Genomic DNA, 12,650 nt, shown 5'->3' with positions numbered 1-12,650 from the left:
GGGTGGCTCAGGTTTATGCCTGCCTTTGGCCCAGGGCGCGATCCTGGAGTCCTGGGATCAAGTCCCACGTCGGGCTCCAGGCATGGAGCCTGCTTCTCCCTCCTCCTGTGTCTCTGCCTCTCTCTCTCTCTCTCTATGTCTATCATAAATAAATCTTAAAAAAAAAAAGAAAAAAAAGAAATGTAACATTTTTACACTTCGATTTTTTTATCCTGCATTTTTGCTGTGTTCGTTTATTTTTTTTAAGATTTTATTTGTTCATTCATGAGAGACACGGAGAGAGGCAGAGACACAGGCAGAGGGAGAAGCAGGCTCCAATGCAAGGAGCCCGACGTGGGACTCGATCCCGGGTCTCCAGAATCACGCCTTGGGCTGAAGGCAGCGCTAAACCGCTGAGCCACCCGGGCTGCCCTGTATTCATTTATTAGTTAAGTTTTTTTAAAGTTTCAATTGAAATTCCAATTAGTAAATATACAGTATGATATTAGTTTCAGGTGTACAATATGGTGAGTCAACACCTCCATATAACACCAGTGCTCATCACAAGTGCCTTCCTTAGTTCCCATCACCTATTTACCCCATCCTCCCATCCACCTCCCCTCTGGGAACCATCTGTTTGTTCTCTATAGCTAAGAGTTTGTTTCCTAGTTTTTCCCCTCTCTTTTTTTTTCCGTTTGCTCATTTATTTTGTTCCTTCATTTCCACATATGAGTGAAATCATATGGTATTTGTCTTTGACTGACTTATTTTGCTTTAGCCATAAAACAATGAAATCTTGCCATTTCCAATGACACGGATGGAGCTAAAGAGTATTATGCTAACTGAATTTCTCCATTTTTTTGTGTATAATCTTTAGGGATTTTTTTTACATATAACATGTTATCTGCAAACAGATCATTTTACTTTTGTCTGTTCCAATACAGATGCCTTTTATTTCTATTCTTTGCCTCCTTGCTCTGGCCAGAGCTTCCAGTACTGTGTTGAAATTTGGCATATGTTGTTTCTGAATTGGAGGGAATGCCTTCACTTTCACCACAGAGCATGACATTAGCTGTGCACTTTTCTGTAAATGGCCTTTATGATATTGAAATGGTTTCCTTTTATTCTGAATTTGTTGAAGTGTTCTTATCATGAAAGGGTGTTGAAGTTTGTCAAATACTTTTTCTGCATCAGTTGAGATGATAATGTAGTTCTGGTCCTTCACTGTTACTGTGGTAAATTACACTGATTGATTTTTCTATGTTGAACCATCCTTGCATTTCAGGAATAAATCCCACTTGGCCATGGTGTATATAATCCTCTAAATATACAGCTGAATTTGGTTTGCTAGCATGTTACATCCATGATCCTAAAGGATATTGGTCTGTAGTTTTTTTTTCTAGTGTCATTGCCTGGCTTTGGTCTCAGGACAGAGGTGGTTTCATATAAGTAAGTGTTCCTTCCTCTTCAATTTTTTGGAATTGTCTGATAAGGACTATTGTCAGTTCTTTAAATATTTGATAGAATTTATTAATGAAACCATTAGGCTCAGGAGGTTACTAATTTCATGAAATTACTAATTTCATCTCTTTCCTAGTTATAGAAGTCTATTCAGATTTTATTTCTTCATTCAGTCTTGGTAGATTTTTTTTAAGATTTTATTTTTTAAGTAATCTCTGCATCCAATGTGGGGCTCAAAGCTATAAACCAGAGATCAAGAGTTGCATGCTTTAGGTGGCGCAGCGGTTTGGCGCCTGCCTTTGGCCCGGGGCGCGATCCTGGAGAGCCGGGATCGAATTCCACATCGGGCTCCCGGTGCATGGAGCCTGCTTCTCCCTCTGCCTGTGTCTCTGCCTCTGTGTGTGTGTGTGTGTGACTACCATAAATAAATTTTTTTAAAAATTAAAAAAAAAAGAGTTGCATGCTTTAGACTAGGTAGATTTTTTTGTCTCTAACAGTTTTCCCATTTCATCTACGTTATGCAGTTTGTTGGTGCACAGGTATTCACTGTGCTCTCTTATATATTTATCACTGTAGAATCAGTAGTAATGAACCCACTTTCAGGTTCATTTAGAAATTTGAGTCTTCTTCATAGTCCATCTAGCTAAAAGTTTATCAGTTTGATCTTCTGAATAATCAACTCTAGGTTTTGTTGATTTTCCACATTTCCTATTTTTTAACTCTCTGCTCTACTATTATTTCCTTTCTTCTGCTACCTTTGGTTTTAGTTTGTTCTTCCTTTTCTAGTCCCTTAAGGTATTAAGTTAGGTGGTTGACTTCTTTTTTTCCATGTAAGCATTGACAGCTATAAATTAACCTCTTAGTACTTTTTTTTTTATTCCTTAAGTTCTGACAGGTTATGTTATTTTCAATCTTCAAGTATTTCTTAATTTCCCTTGTGATTTCTTCTATGACCCTGTGGCTGCTAAAGAGTGTGTTATTTACTTTACATAATTTTTAGAGTTTTCTATTTTCTTCTATTAACAATTTCTAACTTTATCCCATTGTGGTCAGAGAATATACTCTGTGGAACACCCATCTTTCTAAATGTATTAAGATTTGATTTGTAGCCTAATTTATAACCTATCCTGAATAATATTCCATGTGTACTTTAAAAAGATGTGTATTCTGTTAATGTATGGTGGAAAATATTTTTGTTTGATCTAGTGGCTTTATGGTATTTCTTTTTTTCTCATAATAAGTCTTCTCTTTACATACTCGTCTTCTATCTGGTTATTCTGTCTACTGGGGAGAATGGGATATTGAGGTCTCCTATTATTAAAACTCTATTTTCCCCTTCAATTCATTTTTGCTAAATGTTTATAATTTTTATAATATTTATTGAAATTTTTATTAATATCCTTCTTTGTCTCCTGTAACCATTTTTGACTTAAATAATACTATTTTGTCTGACACTATTTGTATTAGGTATTAGTATGGCCACTCCTGCTGTCTTTGGTTACTAAGTATAATAAATATTCTTTTTTGCAATTTCACTTTCAACCTGTGTATCTTTGGACCTAAACTGAGTCTCCTGAAAACACTATAAAATTGGATCATTTTTATCTTTTCTGCCAATCTCTTTTGATTAAAGAGCTTGATCCACTTACATTTATAGTAATTAATGATAGGGAAGGACTTCTGACATTTTGTTGTCTTCTCTATATGCATTATAGCATTAGTCCCTCATTCTTTTTTTTTTTAAGATTTTATTTATTTATTCATGAGAGACACACAGAGAGAGAAAGAGAGAGAGAGAGAGAGAGAGAGAGAGGCAGAGACACAGAGGGAGAAGCAGGCTCCATGCAGGGAGTCCAACATGGGACTCAATCCTGGGTCTCCATGATCAAGCCTGGGCTGAAGGCGGCGCTAAACCGCTGAGCCACCCGGCTGCCCTGTCCCTTATTCTTGTATTACTATTTTCTTTTGTATTTAGTTGATTTGTTCCAGTGAAACTTTTTTTTTTTAAGTAGGCTTTACACGCAACATGAGGCTTGAGCTCATGACCCTAAGATCAAGAGTCAAACACTAAACTGACTGAGGTATCCAGATGCCCCTTGAGTGAGACATTTTAATTCCTTCCTCCTTTCTTTCCTTTTGGGTATATTCTATAACTATTTTCCTTGTGGCTACCTAAGGATTACATTTTCTATCCTAAGGTTATAACACTCTAATTTGACTTTATAAAAGCTTAACTTCAATAACATACAAAAAATACTTTTATACATTTCCATCCCCAACCCCTTTTAGTTACAGATGTTACAAAATTACATCTTTATGCACTGTGTTTCCAAGAACATTGACTAATAATTTTTCTATGTATTAATCTTTTAAATCATGCAGAAAAAGTGTTACAAACCAAAGTCACAATTTACCAAGTTTTCTATTTTCCCATGTATTTCTCTTTACTGGAAATATTTATTTCTTCATATGGCTTTGAGTTACTTTCTAGTATCCTTCATTTCAACCTGAAGGACTTTTTTTAGCATTTCCTGTAGGGAAGTTCTAGTGGTAATGAACTCCTTCAGCTTTTATCTGAGGGTGTCTTAATTTCTCCCTCATTTCTTTTTAAAGATGTATTTATTTAAGAGCGAGAACATGGAGGGGAGTAGCAGGGGGAGAGGGAGAGAGAAACTTAAGCCAACTCCACATTGAGCCCGAAGCAGGGCTCGATCTCATGGCCCTGATCACAACCTGAGCCCAAACCAAGAGTTGAATGCTTAACCAACTACACCGCCCAGGTTCTCCTCTCATTTTTGAAGGACAGCTTTCTCTAATATAAGTTTCTTGGTTGACAAGACTTTTTTCATGCAGTACTTTAAATATATCAATCCACTGCCTCCTGTCTTTTACAGTTTCTGATGAAAAAAATCTTAATGAGATCCCTTGTAGGTGATGAGTCACTTCTCTCTTGATGCTTTCAACATTCTCTTGTCTTTGGTTTTTGACAGTCTGATTGAATGTGTCTGAATGTGGGACTCTTTGAGTTATTCTATTTTGAGTTCATTGAGCTTCTTGGGTATTAATATTAATGTCTTTCATCAAATTTGGAGTTTGGGGCCATTATTTCTTCAGATAATCTCCTTGCCATTTTCTCTGTTCTCACAAAGCCACAATACATATGTTGGTCTGCTTTATGGTACCCCACATGTCCACAGGTTCTATTTACTTTTCTTCAATCTTTTTTCTTCCTGTTCCTCAACTCAGTCATTTCACTCATATTTTCTTCAAGTTTGCTTCTTTTTCCAACTCAAATCTGCTTTTGAATTCCTCTAGAAAATTTTCTTTCAGTTATTGTACTTTTCAGCTCCAGAATTACTGGTCAATTCTTTGTTACCTATCTCTTGATATTCTCATTTATTAATACATTATTTTTCCGAATTTGTCCTCAGTTTTTTGAGCATCTATAAGATAATTGTTGTGAGGGACGCCTGGGTGGATCAGTGGTTGAGTGTCTGCCTTCGGCTCAGGATGTGATCCCAGGGTCGCCAGATCAAGTCCCACATTGGGCTCCCCACAGGGAGCCTGCTTTTCCCTCTGCCTCTGTCTCTGCCCCCCCCCCCCCGTGTCTCTCATGAATAAATAAAATCTTAAAAAAAAAAAAGATAGTTGTTGTGATCTCTGTAATATATCCACCTCTGGACTTTCTCAGGGATGGTTTATGTTGGCTTAATTTCTGTACTTTGAATTGGTCCTTTCTATGTCTTAGGATTTTTTGTTGAAAGCTGGATATTTATTTAAGATTTATTTTTAAGTAATCTCTATATCCAACATCAAATGCACAATCCTGAGATCAAGAGTCACATGTTTTACCAACTGAGCCAGCCAGGAGCCCCCAAAACTGGATATTTATTATACTGTGTTAATCCTGGAAATCAGCTTCTCTACCTGCCCTAGTGTTCGCTGATTTTGTGATTGTTACTTTAAAGCTTCTCTGTGCTTAGGACCAGAGAGATACAAACTTAAGATCTTCCCAGGTCTTTTCTAAGCAGTGACTTTCTAAATTCCCTGTCTCTGCAATTGATTTTGAATGACCTAGTCCTTAAATGTCTCGCTGCCAACAAGGGAAAAAGGGGAAAATGAATGGGGAAAGAAAAATAACTCTGGGTCTTTAAATCTCCTGGAAACCACTTGAGATGGTGGGTTTGGAACAATGAATGTTCACCACTGTGTTAACACCTCTGCAATCACAACAATAATCAGGACACAGACCCCTGATATCCTAGAAGACAGGGTCCTTATCACTCACTCTGGCTCCCACAAGCTGTGCACAAGCTACTCTGGGTTCATGTGCATGGCTGCCTTATCTTGGCAGTGAGAATGGGGCATAGGTAGCCAACTAATGTGCTAGGAGCTGAAATGTCAAAAGTTAACCACAATTTACGGTCTAAAATTTGCCCTGGAAGTTTCAAGTCTTTGAAGAGTCTGCAGTGCTCCAAAGTAATTACATCAGACAGACTGTGCTGGTACAATTATCTAGGTAGGAAGACAGATTCCTGGTTCTTCCTACTTTACCATCTTCCCTGACGTTGTGCCACATATGTATTTTTACTTTTTTTACCCTGAATTTTTATTTTTTTTTGTATGTTTTTTTATTGGAGTTCAATTTGCCAACATATAGCATAACACCCAGTGCTCATCCCGTCAAGTGCCCCCTTCAGTGCCCATCACCCAGTCACCCCATCCCCCCACCCGCCTCCCTTTCCACCACCCTTTGTTCGTTTCCCAGAGTTAGGAGTCTCTCATCTTCTGCCTCCCTTACTGATATTTCCCATTCATTTTCCCTCCTTTCCCCTTTAATCCCTTTCACTATTTTTTATATTCCCCAAATGAATGAGACCATATAATGCTTGTCCTTCTCCGACTGACTCACTTCACTCAGCATAATACATTCCAGTTCTATTCACATTGAACCAAATGGTGGGTATTTGTTGTTTCTAATGGCTGAGTAACATTCCACTGTATACATAGACCATAGCTTATTTATCCGTTCATCTATCGATGAACACCGAGGCTCCTTCCACAGTTTGGCTATTGTGGACATTGCTGCTAGAAACATCGGGGTGCAGGTGTCCCAGCGTTTCATTGCATCTGTATCTTTGGGGTAAATCCCCAGCAGTGCAATTGCTGGCGTGTAGGGCAGATATATTTTTAACTCTTTGAGGAACCTCCACACAGTTTTCCAGAGTGGCTGCACCAGTTCACATTCCCACCAACAGTGTAAGAGGGTTCCCTTTTCTCCGCATCCTCTCCAACATTTGTGGTTTCCTGCCTTGTTAATGTTCCCCATTCTCACTGGTGTGAGGTGGTATCTCATTGTGGTTTGATTTGTATTTCCCTGATGGCAAGTGATGCAGAGCATTTTCTCATGTGCATGTTGGCCATGTCTATGTCTTCCTCGGTGAGATTTCTGTTCATGTCTTTTGCCCATTTCATGATTGGATTGTTTCTTTGGTGTTGAGTTTAATAAGTTCTTTATAGATCTTGGAAACTAGCCCTTTATCTGATAGGTCATTTGCAAGTATCTTCTCCCATTCTGTAGGTTTTTAGCTTTGTTGACTGTTTCTTTTGCTGTGCAGAAGCTTTTTATCTTGATTAAGTCCTGAATGTTCATTTTTGCTTTTGTTTCCCTTGTCTTCATAGATGTATCTTGCAAGAAGTTGCTGTGGCCAAGCTCAAAAAGGATGTTGCCTGTGTTCTGCTCGAGGATTTAGATGGAATCTTGTCTCACATTTAGATCTTTCATCCATTTTCAGTTTATCTTTGTGTAAGGTGTAAGAGAATGGTCCAGTTTCATTCTTCTGCACATGGCTGTCCAATTTTCCCAGCACCACTGATTGAAGAGACTGTTTTTTCCAGTGGATAGTCTTTCCTGCTGTGTCGAATATTAGTTGGCCAGAGAGTTGAGGGCCCATTTCTGGATTCTCTATCCTGTTCCATTGATCTATGTGTCTGTTTTTGTGCCAGTACCACTGTCTTGATGATCACAGCTTTGTAGTGCAACCGAAATCTGGCATTGTGATGCTCCCGGCTCTTTTTTTCTTTTTCAATATTCCCCTGGCTATTCGGGGTCTTTTCTGATTCCACACAAATCTTAAGATTATTTGTTCCAACTCTCTGAAGAAAGTCCATGGTATTTTGATAGGGATGGCATTAAATGTGTAAATTGCCCTGGGGAGCATTGACATTTTCACAATATTTATTCTTCTAATCCATAAGCATGGAATATTTTTCCATCTCTTTGTGTCTTCCTCAATTTCTTTCAGAAGTGTTCTGTAGTTTTTAGGGTATAGATCCTTTACCTCTTCGGTTAGGTTTATTCCTAGGTATCTTATGCTTTTGGGTGCAATTGTGAATGGGATTGACTCCTTAATTTCTTTCTTCAGCCTCATTGTTAGTATATAGAAATGCCACTGATTTCTGGGCATTGATTTTGTATCCTGCCACACTGCCGAATTGCTGTATGAGTTCTTGCAATGTTGGGGTGGACTCTTGGGTTTTCTATGTACAGTATCATGTCATCTGTGAGGAGGGAGAGTTTGACTTCTTCTTTGCCAATTTGAATGCCTTTTATTTCTTTCTGTTGCCTGATTGCTGAGGCTAGGACTTCCAGTACTGTGTTGAATAGCAGTGGTGAGAGTGGACATCCCTGTCTTGTTCCTGATCTTAGGGTAAAGGCTCCCAGTGTTTCCCCATTGAGAATGATATTTGCTGTGGGCTTTTTGTGGATGGCTTTTAAGATGCTGAGGAATGCTCTCTCTATCCCTACACTCTGGACCAGAGTTTTGATCAGGAATGGATGCTGTATTTTGTCAAATGCTTTCTCTGCATCGATTGAGAGGATCATATGGTTGTTTTTTCTCTTGTTGATATGATCTATCATGTTGATTGCTTTATGAGTGTTGAACCAGCCTTGCATCCCGGGGATAAACCCCACTTGGTTATGGTGAATAATCTTCTTAATGTACTTTTGCATCCTATTGGCTAGTATCTTGTTGAGAATTTTTGCATCTGTGTTCAACAGGGATATTGGTCTATAATTCTCCTTTCTGGTGGAGTCTTTGTCTGATTTTGGAATTAAGGTGATGCTGGCCTCAAAAATGAGTTTGGAAGTATTCCATCCCTTTCTATCTTTCGGAACAGCTTAAGTAGAATAGGTATTGTTTCTTTAAATGTTAGATAGAATTCCCCTGGGAAGCCATCCGGCCCTGGACTTTAGTGTTTTGGGAGGTTTTTGATGACTGCTTCAATTTCCTCCCTGGTTATTGGCCTGTTCAGGTTTTCTATTTCTTCCTGTTCCAGTTTTGGTAGTTTGTGGTTTTCCAGAAATGCGTCCATTTCTTCTAGATTGCCTAATTTATTGGTGTATAGCTGCTCCTAATATGTGTTTAAAATTATTACATATGTACTTTTAAATGTTAAATAAATAAATGTTATAGTAACCATTTTTAAAAGCAAAAAGAAATGCATAAAACCTCTAATAATATTTAATTTTTTTTACTATCTTCAAAATTGTGTATTTTATACTTAAGGAATGTATCAACTCAGTAATTTTCAGTGGTTGAAGTAAAATGTTGTACTGCCAAAACAATAACACGTTTAAGAAAAAAATATTTTATATTGCTTTTGTTTTATAATTAACCTTAGTCACAATTAAACAAAATGGAAAATCTAATTCCCCAAGTGCAGTAGCCACATTTCACTTGCTCAGCAGCCACATGTGGCAATGGCAGCTCTAGACTCCTATCTCCAAAAAATGAGATTTATGAAGTGAAGTTTGGTTTGGTCTACCTTCTATCCTTTACCAACGGGCTTTCTATTACTTACTTTTTCCAGAATGCTCACTGGATTAGGTTAGACACTTACCTTGTTAGACAGTCATGTGCAGAAGGCTGGCAGGCTGTAGCTCTCTTAAAGACCACCATGTAGCATAGGAATGAGTGGTTATATCTTCCAGGCATGAGTTTCCAGAAGGCATGGGAGATGTGTGAGTCATTTGATACTTGTCCTCCATTCTAGAAGTACCAGTGCATTCATAATCCAGGAAAAAAACCACCATTTCTTTTTTTTTTTTTTTTTTTTTTAAGATTTTACTTATTTATTCATGAGAGACACAGAGAGAAAAAGGCAGAGAGAGGCAGAGACATAAGCAGAGGGAGAAGCTGGCTGTCTGCAGGAGGCCGATGGGGACTTGATCCTGGACCCTAGGATCATGCCCTGAGTCAAAGGCAGACGCTCCACCGCTGAGCCTCCCAGACATCCCCAAACCCACCAGTTCTGAAGCGAGTAACAGGGCTGGCAGGAGCTTCAGCTTCATTTTACAACCCTGAGGAAGTTCCACTGTTTGTGGAGATCATGCTGTGAACATCCAGTGGTGGATACCAGCTGCTTGAGGGAAAACTGTTTTCAATATTGCTGAATGAGTGTGACAAAAAGAACTTCAGCATTTTTCAATTTTTCAGGTTTTTTTTTAATTTCAGATAACACAGGAAGGTGAGTGTCAGCAAACACAGGTTAAAACTATAAGAAGATGCCATTTCACACACATCAAATTGTTTAAAAAAAAATTCTTTGTCAATATCAAGAGCTGGCAAGAATAGGAAGTAAAAGGAACTCCCATCCAGAACTAGTGGGAATGTAAATTATTTCAGCCACTTTGGAAAAACAATTTGCCATCATCCAATCAAGCTGAAGGCACAGATCCCTCACCAGTACATGCAGAAGTCCCCACTTATCCATGGGGAATATTTTCCAAGACCCACAGTGGATGCCTGAAACTGTGGATAGTACTAAATCCCCTATATACTATGTTTTTTCCTACATGCATACCATTATAAAGTTAAATTTATAAATTAGGCACGGTAAATTAGCAACAAGAATAAAATAGAACAATTATAACAATATACTGTAATATAAAGATGTGATTGTGGTCTCTCTCTCATACTCTTTTTTTTTCCTATACAGACCTATCTATGATCAACTTTAATTGTTAAATCAGGTAGATTACTAAAAGATTAACGGTAATAATAAAACAGAACATTTTAATGCACTGTAATGAAAGTTTTGTGAATGTTGTCTCTCTCTCACAATATTTTATTATGCCATACTCATTCTTCTTATGATGATGCTGTGAGATAATAAAATGCCTACGTGATGAGATGAAGTGAAGGGAGTGACACAGGTTCTGTGACATAGTGTTTGGGTACTACTGACCTTCTGAAGCTATATCAGGAAGATCATCTGCTTCTGGACCACAGTTGACCATGGGTACCTAAAACCATGGAAAGTGGACTTGTGGATAAGGGGAGACAATGTAATAATAAATGCACTTTTGTATCAACTCTTCTACTTGTTCACTTAATAGTCATAGATAGTGCAAGAACTTGATGGGTTAGAGGAAAAATGTAATGGTCCCCACCCTGCAAGACTGTATGATCTAGCAAATTCAAAGAGCTTATGTGCTTGTTGCTAATGTATCCTGACAATCACAACTGGCCTCCTTTATTCTAGCATGAAGTAATTCATTAGATTAGCAAAAAGGCTTGGAAGGGGTTGGGTAAACGTATTGATGGGTGGGATACAGAGGGGGGTATATAAAGAGTGGGACCAACCAGGTGGCAAACTGGATGACTAGTTTAGAGAGAAGGGTAAGATTCTCCAATAGAATTTTAATATATGCTTCACCTATTATATAGTTTTGCTAAAAATCAGCCCTAAATCTTAAGAATTCTATGTCAAGGAAAAGACAGGTATCATCTTCTCATTTACCACTGGGAGAATTGACATTTTCCTGCTTACCTTGTTCAGATAAAATACATAGGTAGTATTTAGCCAGACTAATCAAGAAAGAAAACAGAGTAGTCAGATAAATGAAAGGAGATATGAAAGAGAAGTTACAAATGATACCACAGAAATATAAAAGGTCATAAAAGACTACCATGAGCAATTGTATACCATCAAATTGGACAACCTAGAAGAAATGAAAAAATTCTAGAAACAGAGGGGGACACCTAAGTGGCTCAGTGGATGAGGTCTACCTTCAGCTCAGGGCATGATCCCGGGTTTGGAGATCAAGTCCCACATCAGGCTCCCTGCGGGGAGCCTGCTTCTCCCTCGGCCTATACTATACTCTGCCTCTCTTCAAAAAAAAAATTCTAGAAACATAGTCTTCTGAGACTGAATCAGGAAGAAACAGAAACCGGAACAGACTGATTACTATTAATGAAATTGAATCTATAATCAAGAAACTCTCAACAAACCAAAGTCTATGACCAGATGGTTTCACAGGTAAATTCTACCAAAATTTTAAAGAGTTAATACCTATTCATCTCAAACTACTGAGAAAAATAGAAGAGGAAGGAATGCTTCCAAAATCATTCTATGAGGCCAGCATTACCTAGATATGAAAACAAGACAAAGAGACTATAAAAAAGAAAATTACAGACTAATATCCCTGATGAACAGAGATGCAAAATTCCTCAAAATGTTAGCAAACAATTAAAAAATATAATAAAATGATCATTCACCATGAGCAAGTGGGACCTATTCCAGGGAAACAAGGATGGTTCAATATACACAAATTAATATGACATAATCCATTAACAAAATGAAGGATAAAAATCACACTAGCATCTCAGTAGATACAGAAAAAGCATTTCACAAAATGCAAAAACTATTCATGATTATAACTCTCAACAAAGTAGGTACAGAAGAAACATACCTCTTTTGCCATATATGACAAACTTGCAGCTAACACTCTACTCAGTGGTGAAACCTGAAAGCTAATTCTCAGGAAATGCAGGTCTCCCTGGGTAGGGCTGGCTCCCTGGGGACATCATTATTTTATTTTATTTTATTTTTAAAGATTTTATTCATTTATTCATGAGAATACACAGAGAGGAGAGAGAGAGAGAGAGAGGGAGAGACACAGGTAGAGGGAGAAACAGGCCCCATGCAGGGAGCCCGATGTGGGACTCGATTCCAGGTCTCCAGGATCAGGCCCTGGGCTGAAGGCGGGGCTAAACTGCCTAGCCACCCGGGCTGCCCTGAGCCCATTATTTTATTGGTAACTTTTTCATCTAGCACCCTACTTCCTACCTTCCCTGACCCTCCCTGATTCTGAGGAGCTGTGGACCAGGCCCTTGCACCTAACATTTCCATTTTAATAGGTA

At 38.3% G+C, this 12,650-nt stretch overlaps 1 protein-coding gene across 12 annotated transcripts in view; it reads right to left on the bottom strand.

Moving 5' to 3' along the window:
- Positions 1 to 12,650, bottom strand: part of RAB3GAP1 (RAB3 GTPase activating protein catalytic subunit 1) — a 144,474-nt gene that overhangs the window by 21,912 nt on the left and 109,912 nt on the right. For 3 of the 12 annotated variants that reach the window (XR_005374206.1, XR_005374210.1, XR_005374203.1), the window contains 2 exons: positions 10,693 to 10,750; positions 9,346 to 9,864 (listed from right to left, as the gene is read on the bottom strand). The exons of 5 other annotated variants lie outside the window; for them this stretch is intronic. Coding sequence is in view for 2 of the 7 variants with exons in the window: in XM_038565070.1 (XP_038420998.1) it covers positions 10,693 to 10,750 (58 nt within the window). In the remaining 5 variants the exon portion in view is untranslated. Of the gene's footprint in view, positions 1 to 9,345; positions 10,751 to 12,650 lie in introns of all 12 variants that reach the window. 4 more of the 12 variants (XR_005374202.1, XM_038565070.1, XM_038565071.1 and 1 more) reach the window with 2 other exon arrangements.

Source organism: Canis lupus, chromosome 19 (assembly GCF_011100685.1).
Source record: "Canis lupus familiaris isolate Mischka breed German Shepherd chromosome 19, alternate assembly UU_Cfam_GSD_1.0, whole genome shotgun sequence".
In the NCBI taxonomy this organism is placed as follows: Eukaryota; Metazoa; Chordata; class Mammalia; order Carnivora; family Canidae; genus Canis; species Canis lupus.
Note: the sequence above shows the minus strand (reverse complement) of the source record. Positions and strands in the feature narration are given on the sequence as shown.